Below are 23,794 nucleotides of genomic sequence, written 5' to 3' on the forward strand. Positions count from 1 at the left end.
AGGGAGTCATTAGGTCAGGTCAGGTAAGACATTGAGATCTAGGAGTCCAATACCCCATCCAATTTTATATAGGAGAAACTGAGGCCAGGGGGAAAAAAAGAATTCCCCTCAAAGTCGTATAATGGAAAAAGTAGAATTAAAATCCTAGATTTTTTCCTTTTCATATCCCCTCCTACTCCTTTCCCTTTAGGTCTCCATGTAACTGTCTCATGGATGATCTGAGCCATTCTCTCAAAGGTACAGGGTATGGTGGTTTCCTCTTGGTCCCCATAGGCCTGATTCAGTGGGGTCAAGATATATGGTACACTGGAATACCCCCTTTACAATCATTCCTGAGTCCCCTCAGAGACCATACTCTCTGAAGGAGTGTGGGCTGGGACCCACATCTGGGATCCTAAAAGACTAAGGGCAGTGGTCCTAAAACCCCTTGAGACCAGGGTTTCGGGTAGAATGTAGAGGTGGAATTTCCTGAAAGGGGGGGTATAAGATCAGGGAGTGTATAAAGGATGGGTTCCCTTATTTCCTCCCCAAGACACAGGCATTCAGCCAGCCTTTCCCAGGATGTATGTGTGTGTATATGGAGGGGAGGGGTTGGGCAGATGAAGGGGTGGGGCAGCTCTGAGCAGCTGGTGTTAGGCATCTGGACTTTGTATACGTGATCAGGAAGCTTAGAGGCTAGACTCCTTTCTCTCAAGACTGCCGCTGTAAGAGCAACCAACCAGGTAAGCCTTGGGTTTCCTCAGATCTCCTGCATCCTCCACCCCAACGAGGTGTACCTTGGTGTAAGTCACCATAGAGATCCGGGGGTTGTGCCCCATTTTGGGATCACAGGCTTTTGATGTCCCAACTACCACCCTTTCAGGGACTTGGGCATCCAGGTCCATAGCCCCCACCCCTGAGGGATCCAGGTATCTTAAGCCTTCATAGATCCCCAGGCATCAAGACCCCCAGCTCCCAACATCCAAGCCTACTGAGTGCTTTCAGGAACCCAGAAATCTGGGCACCAGCCCATGCCTCCTCCAGGAACAAAGGTGTCTGGATCTCCTTGGCAAACTCCCAGGACCATTCTTAGACTGAGGCTTCTGGGATCAAGTGACTTAAGATGGGACCAAAAGTTGGGACCAGATGGTGCCAATATTGGGACTGGTATTTCTTGTTCTGGGACTCCTACCCTTCCTCACTCCACCCCTCAGCAGGACCTGGGAGGAGCCCAAATGAGATGACTCTGAGCGACCCTCCCAATTTTCACATTCAATTTAATTCAACAAATATTTATCTTGCCTCTGCTTTGTGTCTAGCATCTTAGAGAGGACAAGTCACTGGGGCTGGAGTTGGCTTGAATCTCCAATCTGCTACTCACTACCCGTGTCAAACTAGGTAAGCCAAGCACTCTCTTGGGTTCCGTTTCCTCTTCTGTACAATAAGGAAGTTGAATCAGATCTGGAGTTCTTAACCTGGGTTCTGTGATTAAAAAAAGAAAAGGTTGTTAATTTGTAGACAACTGTATAGAAGTTATCATATGTATTTTATGCAATGAAAACCCTTATTTTAAGAAAAGGTGCACAGGCTTCATCAGTCTACCAAAGGGGTTTATGGTATATAAAAAAAAAAATGTTTAACAACCCTCAGACTAGAAAATCCCTAAAGTCTCTTCTGATTTTGAAATTCTAATGGGGAGCCCCACAATTGAACTCACAATCTAGCATGTTAATCCTACATTGCCTAATTGAGATGGATAAAACTGACTGTTGCACATTTCCGAATATTTCCCAATCCCTGAAATTAATATTTCCAAAACTGCCTTATATTCTTTCCTCCACTCTACCCTATTTCCATTCCTGCCTTTTATTGTATCTGCAGATGGCATACCATCCAGTGGGTCACCAGTTCAGAAATCAAATGAGTCATCTTGGACTCCACACTCTGTCTCCTGTCCCCACTCCACTCCACATACACACCCACATCCAATCAGTTGCCAAGTCCTTTTGTTCCTCCTGAAATCCCACATCCCATGCCACTTTCCCTGCAACATCCAAATTAGGTTTCCTTTCTTCTCACCTGAATGATTATAAATAAATATCTTACCTGATTTCCTTACATCCAATCTACTTTCTCTTCAATCACGCAAAATGCATGCAAAAAAACCAATTCATCTTCCTAACAGCCATATCATCTCCTGTACTCAAAGATTTTCCATGGCTCCCTATTGCCTATTGAATAACATTTAAAATTCTGACCCCTAGCATCCAGGCTCCTTCACAATCTGGCTCCAATTTACTTATCTTTTTCCTCCCCACAGACCTCCCTATTTTCCCTGAGTTGGAAGTCTCTTTCTTCAGTGTCCCAACTCAAGTCACATGCTCCACTGCAAAACCTTAATTTCAATTCAATTCAAAAAATATTTATCATGCTCAAGGCATTGGGGTAGACATTGGGGAAACAGGCAAAAAACAAGCAAGCAAACAAAAAAACACAGTCACTGCCTTTGGGAACTTGTGGATTACAGTTCAGGGATATAACATGTATAAATTCAAAACATATCCAAAGTAATTGCAAGAGGGAAAATGTTCTGATAGTTAAAAGTGGGGAAGGAGGTGAGGGAGGGAGTCAGAAAAGACCTCCAGAAGAAGATTAGGGATTCTTTGAAGGGAAGTTCCAGGCACAAGGGGACTGCCATGGCATGGAAGCAGATGGAATATTACTATCTCACTGCCTTCCCTGGCTTCCTTTAAGTCCCAACTAAAATCCCAACTAAAAGCTTCTACAGGAAGCTTTTCCCAGCATCTCTTAATTCTAGTATCTCTCCTCAGTTAATTTTTTCTTATGTATCCTCTCTATAGCTTGTTTGTATATATTTGTTTGCATGTTGTCTCCTCATTAGATTGTGAGCTCTTCGAGGGCAGGGACTGTCTTTTGCCTCTTTTTGTGTCCCCAGTATTTAGCATAGTGCCTGGCGCATAGTCAGCACTTAATAAATGTTTAATAATTGGTTGATTGATTATGTATGGGAAATAGCTTTCAGACCAGTTTGAGTGAAATAGAGAGTATAAGAAGGAGAGTAATATGAAATAAAACTGGAAAGGTAGATGGGAGCCAGATAATAAAGGACTTTAAATAGGTATATATGCTTCTGAAAGTTAGGTAACCTGATACCCAGCAAGTCTTTTTGGTTTGAAGGTCGGATCTGTATCCAGTCTACTACATTGCTACATACATAATATGCATATACAAATGCATAAAGCGAGGAGAGAAAGAGAGACAGAGAGAGACAGAGAGAGAAAGAGAGAGAGAGAGGAGAGGAGGGAGAGAAAGAGAGAGAGAGGAGAGGAGAGGAGGGGGAGAGAGAGAGAGAGAAAGGAGAAGAGAGAGAGAAAAAGAGAGAGAGAGAGATCACAAGCAGGAAGGAACCTCAAAGGCCATGTAGATCTCATTTTACATTTGAGGAAACTGAGACAGAGAAGTTATAAGTCTTCCCCAATGTCACACAAGAAATAAACATCAAATGTAGGATCTAAACCCAGGTTCTTTGATTCCAGAGCTAGTGATCCCCTTTCCTCCCCATTATATTATAAACTCCAAACACTTCAATAATTTGCCATTTTTATGAGGCATGTCAGAAGGGGCGTTTGTAATTGTGGGCATTCTAAAGAGAGCTAGACCACTGGTTGGGTCTTTACTGCCACACAATTTTCTCAAACTCCCAAGAACCCTTCACCCTTCTCCCCACCATCAATGCTTTACCAAAAAGGGGTTGGGGCTTAGTGTGTCTACTGGAAAGAAGACTCAACTTGGAGCCCAAGGTCTTAACCTTTTCGGTGGACCATGGACCTCTTCCTTCTCAGAATAATGTTTTTAAATAATTGAAGGAAATTATCCATTTCAACTAGAGATTAGTGAAAATAAAGATGTAAACAAAACCTATCTAAATTCACAAATTGTCTGAAATCTATCTGGTATCCTTTGGCCCCGGATTCAGAATCATTACTTTAGAATCTGAGATCTTGGATTTAAATGCCACTTCTGCATCTCTAGGCCTTAGATCCTCATCTTTAAAAGGAAAGGGTGGAAACTTCACAGTCCTTTTCAACTCTAAAATGTAAGATCCTGCAATAAGAAAGGGCAGAGGTAAACATTACAATTATGGACGTAGGCATGGGACAGTGGGGGTAGGCAGGAAAATGTCAGAGTTGGCCTAAATCATCTGGCTTGGCAGTAACACATTAATGAATGTTAATACCTTTATCTTACTCTCCCAATCTTGTAGCTGATTAAATCTTTATAACCCTTCCCATGAATCTGGGGGTGCTGAGAGCTGGAAGAAAAACCTTCAAAGATCTGGGGAAGCAGGCAGGTTTGTATACCTTTTACTTACCATTGATCTTGTACCACTCCCCTCCTTCCCCCTCCTTCCTGTCCCCCTGCTCCCCACCTTAAAGCCTCAGAGCAGAGTCTTGAAACACAGCAGTGACCGTTCTATGGAGAATAAATCAGGGAACGTAACAGGAAATGTTGCTCCAACACCATGATAAGAAGACCTATAACAAGAACAATGACAATACAATAGTAACTCTCTTATGTGGCAGAACAGTGAGTGATCTGCTTTGGTAGGAGATTTTCTTCTTTGATAAGTTCTCTACCCCAATAAAATCAGTCCAGGTCAAAAAACAAACAAAAAACTCAACAGCTGAAAACAAAAGCTGACTATATATATTGCTTCAAGGTTTGCCAGAGGTTCCGTGGACATTATTCTATTTCATCCACAGAAACCTATGGAATTATAAATATTATTCCCGTTTTACACAGGAGGAAACTAAGTTTTAAAAAGATTAAATGACTTACCCAGGGCACGTGTCTGAGGCCAGCCCCCATGGCTGAAAAGCATTCCCGGAATACTTACCTTCCTTCAAGGTTTACCTTAGGTGCCACCTCTTTTATGGAACTTTCTCTGCTTCTTTCCCCTATCGTGGGGTCAGGGATCACTCAAGCTGCCCCACACTCTTCAAATAATCTTGTATCTAATTATCTGTGCATAGTTGTATCCGCCCAAGAGAATGAATCCCTATGTTTCTTTTTCTTTTTTCTTTTTTTTATTAATTTCTTTTGATTTATCAACTATCACTTCCATAAGCTTTTGATTTTTAAATTTTCTCCCCCTCCCTCCCTAAGATGGTGCACAATCTGATATAGGCTATACATATACATTCCTATTAAACATATTTTCACATTAGTCATGTTGTAAGGAAGAATTAGAACCTATAGAAGGAACCACAAGAAAGAGGAAACAAAACAAAACAGAAGAAAAAAAAAGAGTATATGGTACACTTTAATCTGCATTCAAACTCCATAGTTTTTTCTTTGGATGTGGATAGCATTTTCCATCATGAGACTTTTGGAGATGTCTTAGATCCTTGCATTGCTGAGAAGGGCTAAGTCTATCAAAATTAGTCATCACACAACATGGCTATTACTAAGTACAACATTCTCCTGGTTCTGCTCACTTTACTCAGCATCAGTTCATGCAAGTCTTTCTAGGTTTTTCTGAAGTCTGCCTACTCATCATTTCTTATAGCACAATAGTATTCCATTACATTCATATACCACAATTTGTTCAGCCATTCCCCAATTGATGGGCATCCCCTCGATTTCTAATTCTTTGCCACCACAAAAAGAGCTGCTATTAATATTTTTGTACATGGGGGTCCTTTTCCCATTTTCATGAGCTATATCTATTTTTCCAGTGCCAATCTCTCTTCTGAGCTCCAGTTCTTTATTATCAGCTTCTTATGGGGTATTTCAAATTGGATGTCCTACAGGCCTCTCAATCTCAACAGTTCTAACACAGAACTTATTTTTTCCTCCCTCCCCTCACAAAAAAGCAACCTATTCCCTTCCAAACTTCCCTATTACTGCTGAGGGTATGACCATCCCCTCAGTGTTCACAATCTCAATGTCATCCTCTCTCTTACCCCTTCCAGTTATCCAATCAGTTGCCAGATCTTGTAATTTCTTTCTTGACATCTTGTATATGTTCATTTTTCTCCACTTACACAGCCACAACCTTCGTTCAGGTCTCATCTCCTTTCACCTGTACTAATTGTAATACAACTCTAGGCCACAAGTCTTTCCCCGCTCCAATCCATCCTCCATACAGCTGCCAAAGTGATTTTCCCAAAACATAGGTCTGACCATGTCACCTCTCTACTCAGTAAACTCCAACAATTTCCTGTGACCTCTAGGATCCAATATTAATTCTTCTATTTGACATTTAGAGCTCTTGATGACCTGACCCCCTTCTATCTTTTCTATCTTCTAACACATCATTCCCTTCCACACACATTCTAGGACAAAGGTTCCCAAACTTATTTGGCCTACCTCCCCCTCTGCAAAAAAAAAAAAATTACTCAGTGCCCCTCTGGAAATCTACTTTCTTTAAACATTTAACAGATTTTTTTTAAAAATTTGCATCATTTCAAAAAGTATGAAATATGTATTTTTTAAATGATACATCTTAAATTTAATAATTTATTATAAATTTGTGGGTTTTTCCTATATTGAAATTTTGATGATGCAATATTGTGTCATGTAACTGTATAGGATCATAGTGTAAACAAGTTATAACGTGCATATATTTCTGCTGATGTGTGCTGGACTTCCCAATAATGCGTGACATGTTCACTTGCCAACATTTGCTTGTTAAGACCTGTCAGTGGTCTAAACCTGATCAGTTATAACTTGCATTTCGTGTGTTTATTTGGAAAACAATGTAATCACTACACAACAGATGAAATAAGTACACACAGTTTTTCAAAACTTTCTCCTCTTCTCTTCTTTCCTTATGCTTCCACCTCCCCCTTATTTTTATTCAACGCACCCCAATTACACCAGAGACTATTACAGATTCCCTAGATCAGTCCAGTGCCCCCCAGGGGATGGTGTCACCTACTTTGGGAATCTCTGCCTGGGATACAGCCTACTTGTGGTTCCTCACATTTAACGCTCAATTTGTACTTTGTACTGGCTGTCTTCTCTTTGCCTAGAATTCTTTTCTTCCTAGCTTCTGCCTCCATTTTCCTGGTTTCCTTCAAGACTTGATTCAAATCCTACCTAGTGAGGCTTGGGTTGGGACCTATTGTTGGCCAATCAGTGAGAGCCAGATTGATTTAGGTTTAAGGCATGGTCCTTAAAAAAGAAATCTAACCTGTAAACCCCAAGATCTTGTGAGGTTTCAGTGATCAAAATTTATATTCCTTTGGGTAGAGTACCTGTAGGTAAGGGTGTGATTCCCTGTGTGGACAGAGGGAGAGGAGGGAAGGAAGGAAGGAAGGAAGGAAGGAAAATAAAGGAAGGAAAATATTTTATCTTAGAGGCAATAGGTAGTTATCAAAACTTATGGAGCAGGAGAGTGACATAGTCAGACTATGGAAACTATGGAAGATGGACTGAGGCAGGTAGATGAATTAATAAGCTATTGCAATAACTAGCAGCTAGGTGGTACAGTGAGTAGAGCGCTAGGCCTAGAGTCAGGAAGACCTAAGTTCAAATCTGGCCTCAGACACTTACTAGCTGTGTGACCCCAGGCAAGTCACTTAGCCCTGTTTGCCTCAATTTTCTCATCTGTAAAATGAGCTGGAGAAGGAAATGAAAAACCACTCCAGTATCTCTGCCAGGAAAATCCCAAATGGGGTCATGAAGAGTCACAACTAAAACAACTGAGCAACAATAATCCAGATGATAAGTGCCTGAGTCAGAGTGAAAACTGTGTGAGTGGAGAAAAGGGCTCAGAAATGTGATGGTTTGTGCAGGTAGAATCAACAAGACTTGAGGCAGCTAAATGGATAGCCAAGGTGAGGACGCATAAAGGGTTGAGCGTGACTACAAGGTTTCAAACTCAATTGACTAGAAGGATAATGGTATAAACAGGAAAGTTAGGAAGAGGGATAGGTTTGGGGAGAGAAAAGATAGGAGCTATTTTGGGAACATGTTAAATTTGAGATGCCTATAGAACATAAAAATGAAAATGTTCAATATGGAATTTATGATGTGGCAGTAGAACTCAAGAGAGAGAGAGATGAGGCCTGGACATAGCATTTATTATTAAGCAATTAATATATGCAAAGCACCACAGATATGAAGAGAAAACTAAGACAGTCCTTCCTCTCAAGGAACTCATATATGGAAGGGATCCACTTCAGGTCAAATGGAAAGGTCCATGGTCCTTATGGTGCAGCTGCAAAGCAGATGTTAATTCTTCTTTTTCAATGTTATTTCCACTAATAAAATCATATCAGTTTCTGATGCCAACAATGCTGAGGACTCAAGACCCATCAAAGAAAGATCTTGCCTCCAAACTGCTCAGCATTGTTGACAAGACCTTTCTTTGATGGGTCTTGAGTAGCTGTGGCTGTAGCACCTGAAGGGGCAGTTGCCAGATTGCAGCTACACGAGGGTTGCTTCCTAGGATGATGGCTGAAGGCACTGTGCTGGAAGCCCTGTTATCCTCATGACTCTTGGATTCAGGGGCCTAGGATATCTCCAGTGGGAGATAGTGGTCATTACTGTGGTGGTGGTTTGCCTGGCACATGCCGATTCCTGTCTCTCCCAGACGGTGCCCAGTGACTTCACCTACCATTTGTAGGGCACTTGGTTGATAGTTGATGGAGATGAGTGTCCCTTTCTCCACAGGAAGTGATTTCTATGAGAACTGGAATGTTTTCAGGACCAATGACATGATGCCATGACCAAGGCTCTTGTCCTCATCTGCCTGTTGGTGGCAGTTTTGGTCAGCACTTCTTGCTCCTGATAATTAGGAAAGTGAGCCCTTCCTCTGCAATGATTTTGTCCTCAATGATAGGTTCAAGGGCTAGGCTAGAAGCAGGTCTGGTGGTATGGGGAGCACTGCTATTCATAAGGCACTTGGCTTCAAGGGCCTGGGCTATTTGGAAGCAGCTGGTAGCCCAGTGGATAGAGCACTGAACCTGGAGTCAGGAAGCCCTGAGTTCAAATCTATCCTCAGACATTTACTAGCTATGTGATCCTGCGCAAGTCACTTAACCTCTGTTTGCTTCAGTTTCCTCAACTGTAAAATAGGAATCATAATAAAACCCACCTCACAGATTAAATGTGGTAACTGTAAAAAGTGCTTAGCATAGTTCTTGGTATATAGACACTATGTAAATGGTTATTTCCTTCCCTTATTACCATTAGAGTATAAGGGGAGATGCTGGTCAAAGTGGTGGTGGTTTCACTTACCTGAAACATGCTTCCTCCTATCTCTCCCTCAAGATACCTTGCTACTTTATAGAACTAGGATACATCTGCATGGAGATGATATGATAATTCCCTCCTTGGGAGCTACTGAAATCAACAAGAGAGAAGAAATAGAGACAGAGAAGAAGGCCCAAGACAGAATATTCCAGGAAGCATACAGCTTGGTTCTAACATTAAAAAAAAAAAAAGATTCGTTAAGAAACATAAGAAGGAATGGTTATGTTAAAAACACTAGAAAGCATAGGAATAAATGGAGTTTTCTTGCCTTATTGCTAAAGCTAGTATTTCTAGAACAATATTGAATAATAGTGATGATAATGGGCAGTTAGGGTTAAAAGAATTAGAGTAGGCAACGAGAAAACAAAATGATCACTCTTTGCAGATGATATGATGGTATACTTAGAGAATCCCAGAGAATCAACTAAAAAACTAATTGAAACAATTAAAAATTTCAGCAAAGTTTCAGGATATAAAATAAACCCACATAAATCTCAGCATTTACATATATATGTGTATATATAGGCATATATATAACCAACAAAGTCAAGCAGGAAGAGATAGAACAAGAAATTTCATTAAAATAACCGCAAACAATTCAAAATGCTCGGGAGTCTACCTGAGAAGACAAACCCAGGAACTATATGAACACAATTACAAAACACTTTTCACACAAATAAAGTCATATCTAAACAATTGGGGGAATATTAATTGCTTATCAGTAGGCTTAGCTAATATAATAAAAATGAAAATCTACCTAAATTAATTTATTTCTTCAGTGCATACCAATCAAATTGACAAAAAAAAAAATTATAGAGCTAGAAAAATAATAACAATTATCTGGAAGAACAAAATGTCAAGAATATCAAGGGAATCAATGAAAAAAAAAATGTAAAGTAAGGCAGCTTAGTAGTACCAGATCTCAAAATGTATTACTAAGCAGTAGTCATCAAAATAATCTGGTATTAAGAAATAGAGTGGTGGATCAGTGGAATATATTAGGTACATAATATGCAGTAGTAAATGACCATAGTAATCTAGTGATTGAGAAGCCCAATTATCCAAGATTTGGAGACAAGAAATCATTATTTGACAAAAATTGCTGGGAAAACTAGAAGGCAGTTTGACAGAAACTAGGTATAGATCAATATCTCACACTGAGATAAGGTCAAAATGGGTACATGATTTAGACATAAAGGATATCATAAGCAGATTAGGAGCACAGAATATTTTACCTGTCAGATTTATGGAAAACAGAAGAATTTATGACCAAATGAGAGATAGAGAACATTATAAATTATAAAATGGATAATTTTGATTACATCAAATTAAAAAGGTTTTGCACAAACAAAATGCAGCCAAGATTAGAAGGAAAGCAGGAACCTGGGGGGAAATTTTCACAGCAAGTTTCTCTGATAAAAGCCTCATTTTTCAAATGTATAGAGAACTGAGTCAAATTTATAAGAATTCAAGTCATTCCTCAATTGATAAATGGTCAAAGGCAGTTTTCAGAAGAAGAAATCAAAGCTATCAATAGTAATGTGGGGGAAAAATGCTCTAAATCACTATTGATTAGAGAAATGCAAATTAAAACAACTCTGAGGTACCACCTCACATCTATCAGATTGGCCAGTATAACAGAAATGGAAAACGATAAATGTTGGAAGGGATATAGGAAAATTGGGGCACTAATACACTGTTGGTGGAGTTGTGAATTAATCTAACCATTCTTGAAAGCAATTTGGAATTATGCCCAAAGGGCTATAAAACCATACATACCCTTTGACCTAGCAATGTCACTACTAGGTCTATATCCCAAAGAAATTTTGGTTAAAAAAAAAAAAAAGGAAAGTACTTATTTGTACAAAAATTTATACAAAAAAAAATAGCAGCTCTTTTTGTGGTGTCAAAAAATTGGAAATTGAGGGGATGCCCACCGATTGGGGAATGGCTGAACAAGTTGTGGTATATGACTGTAATGGAATACTATTGTGCTGTAAGAAATGACACTTAGAATGCTTTCAGAAAACTTGAGAAGAGTTACATGAACCAATGCAAAGTGAAATGAGCAGAACCAGGAGAACATTGTAAAAAGTAACAGCATCAATTGTGAATGACTTAGCTATTCTCAGCAATACAATGATCCAAAACAATTCCAATGGACTTATGATGAAGAATGCTATCTGCTCAAGAGAAAGTACTGAAGGAATCTGAATGCAGATCAAGTATACTTTTTAAAACTTTCTTTACTTTTCTTGGGTTTTTTTACATATGTTTTCTTTTGCTACATGGCTGATATGGAAATGTTTTGCATGACTACACACGTATAATCTACATTAAATTGCTTGCCTTCTTAAGGAGGGGGAACAGGAGGGAGGGAGAGAATTTGGAACCCAAAATTTTTAAAAACAAAGATTAAAATTTTTGTTTTAATGTAATTGAGAAAAAATAAAATCAAAATTAAATGTAAAAAAAGTGAAGAAGAAGAACAAGAAGAAGAAGAAGAAGAAGAGGAAGAAATGGCTACACAATCAGAAAGAGCAGTGCTACAAAAATACAGAGAGGAGAGAAGACCTAGAGGGAGAAACTTTTTTAAATAATTTATTTATTTTTACTTTTCAACATTCACTTCTATAAGATTTTGAGTTTAGAATTTTCTTCCCCTCCCTCTCTTCTCCCCTCCCCAAGATGGCATGTAATTTGATATAGGCTCTATTTATACATTCATATTAATCATATTTTCACATTAGTCATGATGTATAGAAGAATTAGAGCTAATGGGAGGAACCACGAGAAAGAAGAAATAAAACAAAATAACAAAAAAAAAGAGGAAGGCAAATATTATGCTTCCAACTGCATTCAGATTCCATGGTTCTTTTTCTGGATATGGATAGAATTTTCCATCATGACTCTTTTGGAGTTGTCTTAGATCCTTATATTGCTGAGAAGAGCTAAGTCTATCAAAGTCAGTCATCACACAATGTGGCTGTTACTGAATACAATGTTCTCCCGCTTCTGGTCATTTTACTCAGCATCAGTTCATATAAGTCTTTCCAGGTTTTTCTGAAGTCCGCCTACTCATCATTTTTTATAGCAAAATAGTATTTCATTACATTCATATACTACAACTTGTTGGGCTATTCCCCATTTGATGGGTATCCCCTCAATTTCCAATTCTTTGCCGCCACAAAAAGAGCTGTTATAAATATCTTTGTACATGTGGGTACTTTTCCCATTTTTATGATTTCTTTAGGATACAGACCTAGAAGTGGTATTGCTGGGTCAAAGGGTATGCACATTTTTATAGCCCTTTGGGCATAGTTCCAAATTGCTCTCCAAAATGGTTGGATCATTTCACAACTCCACCGAGAGTGCATTAGTGTTCCAATTTTCCCACATCTTCTCCAACATTTATCATTTTCCTGTTTTGTCATGTTAGCCAATCTGATAGGTGTGATGTGGGAGTTACAGGAAGAAATAGATAACAAAACTATACTATTAGGGGACCTCATCCTCCCCCTCTCAGAACTAAATAAATCTAACCACAAAATAAACAAGAAAGAAGTTAAGGGGATGAATAGAATTTTAGAAAAGTTAGATATGGTTGACCTCTGGAGAAAACTGAATGACAATAGAAAGGAATATACCTTTTTTTTCAGCAGTACATAGCACCTATACAAAAATTGACCATGTACTGGGGCATAAAAACCTCACAATCCAATGCAGAAAGGCAGAAATAGTAAATACACCCTTTTCAGATCATGATGCAATAAAAATGACATGTAATAAAGGGCCATGGAAAGATAGATTAAAAATTAATTGGAAACTAAAAAATCTAATCCTAAAGAATGAATGGGTCAAATCATAGAAACAATCAATAACTTCATCCAAAAGAATGACAACAATGAGACAAAATACCAAAACTTATGGGATGCAGCAAAAGTAGTTCTTAGGGGAAGTTTTATATCTCTCAATGCTTACATGAATAAAATAGAGAAAGAAGAGATAAATGAATTGGGCATGCAACTAAAAAGGCTAGAAAAAGAACAAATTAAAAACCCCCAATTAAATACCAAATTAGAAATTCTGAAAACCAAAGGAGAGATTAATAAAATTGTAATTAAGAAAACTATTGAACTAATAAATAAAACTAAGAGTTGGTTTTATGAAAAAAAAAACAATAAAATAGATAAATCTTTGGTTAATGTGATTTAAAAAAAAAAAGAAGAAAACCAAATTACCAGCATCAAAAATGAAAAGCGTGAATTCACCAAGGAAGAGGAAATCAAAATAATAATTAGGAGCTATTTTGCCCAACTGTATGCCAATAAATTTGACAATCTTAGTGAAATGGATGAATATTTTAAAATATATATATAAATTATTCAGATTAAGGGAAGAGGAAATAAAATACTTAAATAACACCCTTTCAGAAAAAAAATTGAACAAGCTATCAATGAATTCCCTAAGGAAAAATCTCCAAGGCTAGATGGATTTACAAGTGAATTCTATCAAACATTTAAAGAACAATTAATTCCAGTGCTACATAAACTATTTGGGAAAATAGGTGAAGAAGGAGTCCTACCAAATTCTCTTTATGACACAAATATGGTGCTGATACCTAAACCAGAAAGAGCCAAAACAAAGAAAGAAAATTATAGACCAATTTCCCTAATTAACATAGATGCAAAAATTTTAAATAAAATATTAGCAAAGAGATTACAACAACTTACTACAAGAATAATACATTATGACCAGGTAGGATTTATGCCAGGAATGAAGGGCTGGTTCAATATCAGGAAAACTATCAGCATAATTGATCATATCAACAACAAAACTAACAGAAACCACACGATCACCTCAATAGATGCAGAAAAAGCTTTTGGCAAAATAAAACACCCATTCTTACTAAAAAAAAAAACCACTAGAGAGCATAGAAATAAATGCAGTCTTCCTTAAAATGATAGGTAGCATCTATCTAAAACCATCAGCAAGCATTATATGTAATAGGGATAAGCTAGAAGAATTTCCAATAAAATTGGAGGTGAAACAAGGATGTCCATTATCACCACTGTTGCTCACTATGGTACTAGAAATGTTAGCTTTAGTAGTAAGAGAAGAAAAAGAAACTGAAAAAATTAGAATAGGCAAAGAAGAAACAAAGCTATCACTCTTTGCAGATGATATGATGGTATACTTAGAGAATCCTAGAGAATCAAGTAAAAATTATTTTAAATAATAAACAACTTTAACAAAATTGCAGAAAATAAAATAAACCCACATAAATCATTGGCATTTCTACATATTACTAATAAAGCCCAACAGCAAGAGATAGGAAGAGAAATTCCATTTAAAGTTACTGTAGACATTATAAAATTTTTAGGAGTCTATCTGCTGAAACAAACCCAGGAACTATATGAACACAATTTTCACATGAATAAAGTCAGATCTAACTAACCGGAAAGACATCAGTTGCTCATGGGTAGGCCAAGCTAATATAATAAAAATGACAATTCTACCAAAATTAATTTACTTATTCAGTGCCATACTAATCAAACTACCAAAAAATTTTATAGAGATAGACAAAACAATAACAAAATTCATCTGGAAGAACAAAAGGTCCAGAATATCAAGAGAACTAATGAAAAGGAATGCAAGGGAAGGTAGCCTAGCTGATCTTAAATTGTATTATGAAATAATCATCAAAACTACTTGGTACTGGCTAAGAAAGAGTGGTGGATCAGTGGAATAGGTTAGGTACACAAGACACAACAGTCAATGACTACAGTAATCTACTATCTGATAAATCCAAAGACTCCAGCTTCTGGGATTAGAACTCTTTATTTAACAAAACTGCTGGGAAAACTGGAAAATAGTATGGCAGAAACTAGGCATAGACCAACATCTTGTACCCTATACCAAGATAAAGTCAAAATGGATACATGATTTAGATATAAAGACTGACACTATAAGCAAACTAGGAGAGCAAGCAGTAGTTTATCTATCAGATCTATGGGGAAGGGAAAAATTTACGACCAAACAAGAGATAGAGAACATTGTGAAACGCAAAATGGATGACTTTGATTGCATTAAATTAAAAAGGTTTTGCACAAACAAAACCAATGCAACCAAGATTAGAAGGGAAGCAGAAAGCTGGGAAACAATTTTTACAGCCAGTGTCTCTGACAAAGGCTTCATTTCTAAAATATACAGAGAACTGAGTTGAATTTATAAGAATGCTAGTCATTCTCTAACTGATAAATGGTCAAAGGATATGAATAGACAGTTTTTAGAAGAAATTAAAGCTATCTATAGTCATATGAAAAAATGTTCTAAATCACTATTGATTAGAGAAATGCAAATCAAAACGACTCTGAGGTACTGAGAAACTTTGAAGAGAGCAATTTCAGTTCAGCGATAAGGTCAGAAGCTAGATTGCAGGGGTTTGAGAGGGGAATGAGAAGGAAGGATGATTATAGACAACTTTTTCTAGGAATTTGGCTATGAAATGAAGGAAAGATAAAACTGTAAAAGATGGTGGTTCAAGGGAGGAGGTTTTGTTTGTTTGTTATTAAGGATAGGAGTTTCCTGGGCAATTTGTAGGCAGTAGGGAAGAAGTCAGTAGATAGAGAGAGATCAAAGATCAAAAATTAAAGAGAGAAAAGAATTGTTGGAGAGGTTGGGTGAAGGAGGGCCAAGGGGGTGGTCCTTAGAAGAGGGAGTATCAAGGGATATAAGAAGGATTGGCTTTGATAAAGAGAAAGGTCATCTCTTGATCAAAGACTGGAGTAAAGGAGCAGGGGATAAGGGATGATGACAAGGTCAGATCATATTCATAGTACTGTGTTCAATTCTAACATATTGATAAAACTCCTTTCAAGTAGGAATTGTTTCATTCATTGTCTTTGTATTTCTGATGCCTAGCACATCTGATTTTAGTTGTCTTCAAACACAAGATCCTGGAAAAATGGGCTGACTGCTTCCATAGTGTTCTCAACAGACTGCCATCAATCAATGCTGAATCCATTGACCATATACCTCAGGTTGAAGTCAATCCCTCCCTAGATGAATTTCTAACTGAAGAAGAGGTTTTGAAAGTCATTAGGTTCCTCTCCTGTGGCAAAGCTCCTGGTGCTGATTCTATTCCAGCTGAGATTTACAAGGCAGGAGGTCCACTGTTCATACAAAAGCTGACTGAAATTTTCTGGGTTATAACGCAAGAGGAGGTTTTCCTCAGGAATTTAAGGATGCCTCCACTGTCCATCTCTATAAAGGTAAAGGAAATAGACTGTCCTGTGACAATCACAGGAGGGTCTCTTGGTCATTGCTGGCTAGATTCTTGTCAGAGTCCTCCTTATTGGTTTGATCCTTCATCTAGGAGACAGTCATCTACCTCAGAGCCAGTGTGGCTTCAGAAAGAGCTAAGGAATGTCAATACAGTGTTTGCTGCCTGACAACTCCAAGAGAAATGCTAGGAGCAGACTAGAGGTCTGTACATAATTTTTGCCAATCTGACCAAGGACTTTGTTAGTGTCAATTGTGAGGGCTTTTGGAAAATTCTGGGAAAATTTGGTTGCCCAGAGAAGTTTCATCAGTATTGTATTTCAGTTTCATAAAAGCGTGCTTGCATGGGTTCTGGATAGCGGATGGTTCTCTTGCACTTTCCCAGTGACCAATGGAGTGAAGCAATGCTGTGTGCTTCCTCCCACGCTTTTTAGCATGATGTTTTCAGCACTGTTGTCAGAAGCCCTCAATGAGGATGAAAATAACATCAAGGTCAGCTACCCCACTGATTGTAAACTAATTTGAAAAGGTTACAAACCAAGACCAAAGTGGAGGGAATGTTGGTGCATGACTTTCTGTTTGCAGATGATTGTGCACTCAATGAAGCCTCTGAGGCTTAGATGCAACAAAGTGTGGATCAATTCTCTGCTGCTTGTGCTAATTTTGGCCTAACAATTAATACCAAGAAAACACAGCTTCTCCACCAGCCAGCACCATACAATCCATATGTGGAACCACCAGTTACAGCAAATGGAGAAATTTTGAAGACTGTGGATAAATTCACTTACGTTGGCAGTATACTTTCCAGGGATGTACACACTGATAATGAGGTTGACACACCAACTAACAGAGCTAGCTTAGTGTTTGGAAGACTCGGAAGGAAAGTGGGAGAGAAGAGATATTAGTCTGCTTATCAAACTGAACGTCTACAGAGTCACTGTACTGACCTCATTGTTGTATGCCCATTAAACCTGGATAGTCTACCAGTGCCACGCCAGTAAACTCAATTGCTTCCATTTGAATTGTCTTGGGAAGATTCTAAAGATCACCTAGCAAGATAAGGTCCCTGGACACTGAAGTCCTTTCTCAAGCTAAACTGCCAAGCATATAAACTCTATCACAGAGAGTGCAACTCTGATGAGCTGACCAAGTTGTTCAAATGCCAAATGTACATTTGCCTAAAAGACTATTTTGCAGAGAACTCACACAAGGCAAGTGCTCATGTGATGGTCAGAAGAAGACACTCTCAAGGTCTCTCTGCAGAACTTTGGACTTGATTGTGTGATATGAGAGACACTGACATAGGTCCACCCAGCAAGCTGTGCCCGCATCAAAGAAGGCTCTGTGCTCTATGAGCAAAGCAGAATTGCAGTAGCTCAAAAGAAACATGAGATGAGCAAATTTAGAGACATCTCTCCTCCAAATGTTCATGTGGATTATTTGTGCCCAACCTGTGGTAGAGCTTTCCAAGCTCATACTGGTCAGATCAACCATAGTTGGACACACTGTGCCTTGAACCCAACATAGTGGTGTCATTTTGGTCCTCTTCAAGAATGAAGGACAACAAGGAACCACTTGTCTTCAAACACATCTTTTTTCAAGCATGTGACCTGGATGTTTGTTGTTCTTGTTATTTTGAGACTAGGTCTCTCTATTTCCCAGGCTAGAAGTACAGTGGCCACTCATGGGCCTGACCCCACTCCAACCCCTGCTGATTGGTAACAGTGCCTACCTCACCAGGCTGTTTGGAGAATCAAATGAGATAATGAAAGCAAAGCACTTTGGTAAACCTTAAAGTGCCATGTAAATGTCAGCTATAGTTATTACTAATTAATCCTTAGGAACTCAGGTATACCGTCCTTTGGAGGCCTAGGGTATCTAGTCTCAACTATTAGATTTTAGGTATCTAGCCCCTTGGGGACTCTGCAGTTTGGTCACATCTCAGACCCTCTAGGATAATGATAACAACAACAATAATAATAATAATAATAATAACAATAACAATAACAACAATAGCTAACATACTATAACATTTACTATATGCCAGGCACTGGCTAAGTGCTTTACAATTATTATCTCTGGGAAAAATCCACTGATTACCACCTGAAAGAGATCCCAGGAGGAAAACTTACAGGAATATCAGCCAAGTTCAAAGCTCCCAGATTAAGGAGAAAATATTGGAAGCAACAAGAAAAAAAACCAATTTAAATATCATGGAGCTGCAACAAGGATTACACAAGACCTAGCAGCTACTATGTTGAAGGACATTAGGTCTTGGAATATTTTGTAGAGCAAAAGAGCTGGAGTTACAACCAAGGGTAACTTACCCAGAAAAGTTAAGTATAATCCTGAATGAAAAAAATGGATATTTAACAAACTAAAAGACTTTCAGGTATTTGTGACAAAAACATCAGCACTTAAGAGGAAATTTGACATATAAGATCCAGGAGAAATATAATATAAACATTAAGGACTAATTGTAAGAGACTCAATAAGGTCAAATTGTTTACTTCTTACATATGAAAATATTATCAGTTCTTTCATGACTGTCATTTCTATTTGGGTAATTTGAAAGAAAGACTTGGGCTGAGCTGAGTATTATGGGGTGATTCTAAAAAAAACTATGTAGGAAGAGATGAAAAGGAGCAATCATCTTATATAAATGATGCATAAAAGGAAAAATTGATACAGAAGAAGCTAGTAGCAGAGAAGGCAGGTAGTGCTGAAATCTTACTCTCATCAGGAATGGGTTAAAGAGGAAACAACATATATATCCAGAACAGTATAAAAGTCTTCTAAATTCAGAAAGAAATAAGAGGGCAAGGGGATAAGGTCAGGGGAGAAGATAAGGGAGGGACTCTTGGAGAGGTGGATAGGTTTAAGGAATAGGAGGGCAAGGTAGCAGATAGAAGTAAAACAGAAGAGCAAGGAGGGATAGGAATTGGAAGAGAAGGATGGTGGGGGAAAAAGGAAGGAGGAAAATATACAACAAGCAATTTTAGCTTAGAATACAAATAGGATGAATTTACCCATAACATGGAAACTAATAACAGACTTAAAATTTGAATTAAACAATATGTTGCTTTCAGGAATGCCATAAAAATGAAAGATACATACAAACATAAAATAAAGGTCAGGAATAGCATTTATTATGTAAAAAAAAAAATCAGGGGTAGTAATCATGTTCTCAGACAAAGTTAAAGCTAAAATAGATTTAATCAAAAGAGAAAAATAGGGAAACTACACTATATGTCAGCTATATTATTCAATATTGTTTTAGACCATTTAAAATAACTACTATAAAATACCTGAGACTATATCTGCCAAAATAGACACAGGAACTATATGACCATAAACATAAAACACTTTTTATAGAAATAAAGTCAGATCTAAATAATTGAAGTAATATTTATTGTTCATGGGTAGGGAAAGCCAATATAATAAAAAAGTGATAGTTTTACCTAACAAATCTATTTATGCAATGCCATCCCAATTAAATTACTAAAAAATTATCTTATTGAGTTAGAAAGAATAATAACAAAATGTATTTGGAAGAACAGAAGGTCAGGAACTTCAAAGAACCAGGGAAAAAAATGTAAACAAAGCAGATTCAGTAGTATCAAACCTTAAACTACATTATGAGATGAGAGCATTGTTGAAGTTTAAAATGGATAATTTTGATTTAAATTAAAATTTAATTAAAATTTTCTTGTATAAATAAAACCTACACAGCCAAGAATAGAAGGAATGCAGAAAACTGGGGGGAAACTTTCATAGACAATCTCTCAGAAAGAATGTGATTGGGTTGAATACTGCTGTGGTGCAGGAAATGATGAGCTGGTTGATTTAGAAAAAATATTGGACTTACAAAGGAAGATGCTATCCACCTTCAGAGAAACAGATGACAGAAGGAAATAAGCATAGGTATGGTCTTACACATATATGTGTGAGTGTTTATGTATATATGTGTGTATGTTTATAGATATCTATGTGTGCGTATGTATATATGTGTGTACATATATACATATACATGTGTGTACATGTACAAGCATGTGCACATGCTTAATTGTAGCCTTTGTTGGAAGTGGGGGGGGGGAAGTAACGTAAAGGGGAAAATAACGTAAAAATGCACAGCAGAGAGGAAAAGAAAACCTACAAGGAAGCAAAGAAAAGCTGGATAGCTTTGAAAACAATGTGTAGTATTTATTATGTAGGTTTTCTTGAAATGGGAATTTATTGTTTTACATTGAATCCTCTCTTAATTTCTGCTATGTACATGGCAGTGTTTTTTTCCCCTTTTCTTATTTTGTATTTAAGTTTAAAATAAATTTAAAAACTTAAAAAATAAGATAAAATAAATACAATTATTATCTCATTTGATCCTTACAACCACTCTAGGAAGGTAGGTCACATTATTGTTCCCATTTTACAGATGAAGAAACTGAGGCAAATAGAGGTTAAGTGACTTGCCCAGGGTCACACAGCTATTCAGTATCTGAGGCTGTATTTAAACTCAGGTCTTCCTGACTTCAGGCCCAGTGCTCTGTCCACTGCACCACCTAGGCCCCAGAAACATAGCTCCTTACAGTCCCAGGGGACCCAAATGTCTACCTTCATTATTCCCAGTTACCTAGATATCTAGGTCCCTCCAAACTCCAAATGACTCTACTAACTTTTTTTCCCTTTTTCCTTCCTCTCTTCAGTCATGTCAGGCCCCCTGATATTCTTCTCCCTCCCAGTCCTCCACTTCCTCCTCTTCATTTTTGTGACCTCAACAGTGTTCCACCTTCAACTTCGACTCTCAAAGATGTCCAAATCATGGAAACAGCCACCAAACCTTGAGACCTCAGTCCCTACAACATCCCAACCCAAGGGCATCTGGACTGTGAATTCTATAGGCCGTCTAGGAAACCAGATGGGTGAGTATGCCACTCTCTATGCCCTGGCAAAACTCAATGGACATCAGGCCTATATTTCACCTGAGATGCATCGTCACCTCGCTCCCATCTTCCGCATCACTCTTCCTGTTCTCCCAAAAAATGTAGCCGAGCACATACCTTGGCGTAACTACCCTCTACATGACTGGATGTCAGAAGAATATCGCCACATTGATGGTGCCTATGTACGTTTCACTGGCTACCCCTGTTCCTGGACTTTCTACCACCACCTTCGAGAAGAGATCCTTCGTGAATTCTCCCTGCATGACCATGTCCAAAAGGAGGCTCAGGCCTACCTAAGGGGGATACAGAAAAACCCAGCCACCTTTGTGGGGGTACATGTCCGCCGAGGTGACTATGTTCATGTCATGCCCCAGATCTGGAAGGGTGTGGTAGCACACAAGGGTTACTTGGAACAAGCAATGAATTGGTTTAGAGCCCGTTACAGTGATGCTGTCTTTGTGGTCACCAGCAATGGAATGGCATGGTGCCGGGACAACATTGACACCACAAAAGGAGATGTGATATTTGCGGGGGATGGGAAAGAGGGCGCTCCAGAGAAAGATTTTGCACTGCTGACCCAGTGCAACCACACCATCATGACCATTGGCACCTTTGGCATCTGGGCTGCCTACCTGGCGGGTGGTGAGACGATCTATTTGGCCAACTACACCCTTCCAAACTCACCCTTCCTCAAAATCTTCAAGCCTGAGGCTGCCTTCCTACCTGAATGGGTAGGGATCCCAGCTGACCTTTCACCTCTGCTCAAGAACTGAACATTGTTCTTTTTTCATGCCCTCATCCCAAAGTCTGACTATGGTCCAGATAAATGTTCTATGGAGGTAAGGCTTGGGGGACAACAGAGAACCGTTTCTCCTATCCTGGATATCTATCCATATCTTAGGACAGAGGCCTCAACTTAATGACCTACCTCATCCCATCCTCTGCAAATCACCCAAGAATGGATCTACACAATGGAGTTGGTTGCATAGAATCATACCATGGCAGATCTGAGGAAGGGGGCTTGGAGATTATCTAGGGTGGGCTAGGAGATTATACTAAACTAATGTGTCTCTAAAACCCACCGGAAGTGGACATACATCAGTGGAATGTTTACATGTAAATCCTAGGTGATTGGGGGCTTTTGGGAAAGGGACCAAGCTGATCTGGTACAATGGGCCCTTGAGCGTTTTAATAAATGTTGTTAATGAAAGCCCCTTGTGTTTGAGGTATGAAGCAGAGACATTTTAACCTCCTTCCAGGCTTATGAAGGACAGACCTCTCAAAGCCCAGAATTAGCTAGTGCTCAACATTATCTACAAGAGAGGACTCTTTACCTATAGGTCTGGAATTAGTTTAGATTAGAGGGAAGTAAGAATGGGTGGCCTTCACTCATCTGCCAGGGTCTTTTGCTTCCCTGAGGAATGGAGCGAAGAGAAAAGTTAAAAGGTCCAGGGACCCTCTCCCCTACCCATAGCAGCCAAAAAAGCTGAAGGTATTTCAGATCGTGTGAATAGAAGTGAAGACAGAAATGTTTTCATTTTCCTCTGACCTTGTGAGGTGGAAGATTATTTCCAGTCATGAGCTCACATTTTGTGAAGCACATTGACAAACTGGAAAGTCTACAAAGAGATTCTAACCTAATTGAGAAGAAAACTGAAGACCAGGTCATGGGAGGGTAATTGGAAGAATAATGGATATTTCTCCTGAAGAAATCATTTTGGACTACATGTTGTCAACCTCCCATACAGCTGTGAGATTCTAAGATCCCATGAAATTGGGGTGCACAATGGTGAGAGAAACGGTGGGCAGTGATTTTACAGGAGGAAGCAATTGGTTTTAGGCAGCTAGGTGGCACTGTGGGCAGTGCTGGACCTGGAGTCTGGAAGGGCTGAGTTCAAATTCGACCTAAGACATTTACGAACTGTGTGATTCTGGACAAGTCACTTAACCTTTGTCTGTCTCAGTTTCCTCAACTATAACATGGGGCTAATAAGAGCACCTACCTCATAAGATTGTTATGAGGATCAAATGAGAAAATATTTATAAAGTGCATAGCACAGTCCTGGACATATAGTAGGGATTTAATGGTTTTTTTTCCCTTCCTGTCTCATCCACCCTCACTGCCTGAACAGCAGTCACATTTTCTTTCTCATCTTGGGTTCCCTATTCCCCACCAATCTCTAGGCACAGCTACCAATGAACTCAGGGCCTCCTCCTTTTAGGTCCTCTCTTTCCTCCTCTTCCTCTCCTATCCAACTAACTCCAGATCAGCCTCCATCTGCTCTAGGGAGGTCAGACCTGGAGAT

At 38.7% G+C, this 23,794-nt stretch overlaps 1 protein-coding gene across 3 annotated transcripts; it reads left to right on the forward strand.

The window, feature by feature from the left end:
- Positions 1–640: 640 nt before the first annotated feature.
- On the forward strand, positions 641–23,391 carry LOC114035141 (galactoside 2-alpha-L-fucosyltransferase 2-like). Of its 3 annotated transcripts, XM_027851139.1 has the most exons (4): positions 641–722; positions 1,299–1,377; positions 4,265–4,351; positions 21,252–23,391. In XM_027851139.1, exons 3-4 carry the CDS (start codon positions 4,291–4,293, stop codon positions 22,259–22,261), a joined length of 1,071 nt encoding a protein of 356 aa, XP_027706940.1. In that variant the 5' UTR covers positions 641–722; positions 1,299–1,377; positions 4,265–4,290; the 3' UTR covers positions 22,262–23,391. The 3 variants fall into 3 exon arrangements, with proteins under 3 accessions (XP_027706940.1, XP_027706941.1, XP_027706942.1); XM_027851140.1 differs by lacking the exon at positions 4,265–4,351; XM_027851141.1 differs by lacking the exons at positions 641–722; positions 1,299–1,377; positions 4,265–4,351 and adding an exon at positions 16,445–16,538.
- Positions 23,392–23,794: the final 403 nt, after the last annotated feature.

This window comes from Vombatus ursinus, unplaced genomic scaffold (assembly GCF_900497805.2).
Source record: "Vombatus ursinus unplaced genomic scaffold, bare-nosed wombat genome assembly UNPS02009173.1, whole genome shotgun sequence".
NCBI classification, from domain to species: Eukaryota; Metazoa; Chordata; class Mammalia; order Diprotodontia; family Vombatidae; genus Vombatus; species Vombatus ursinus.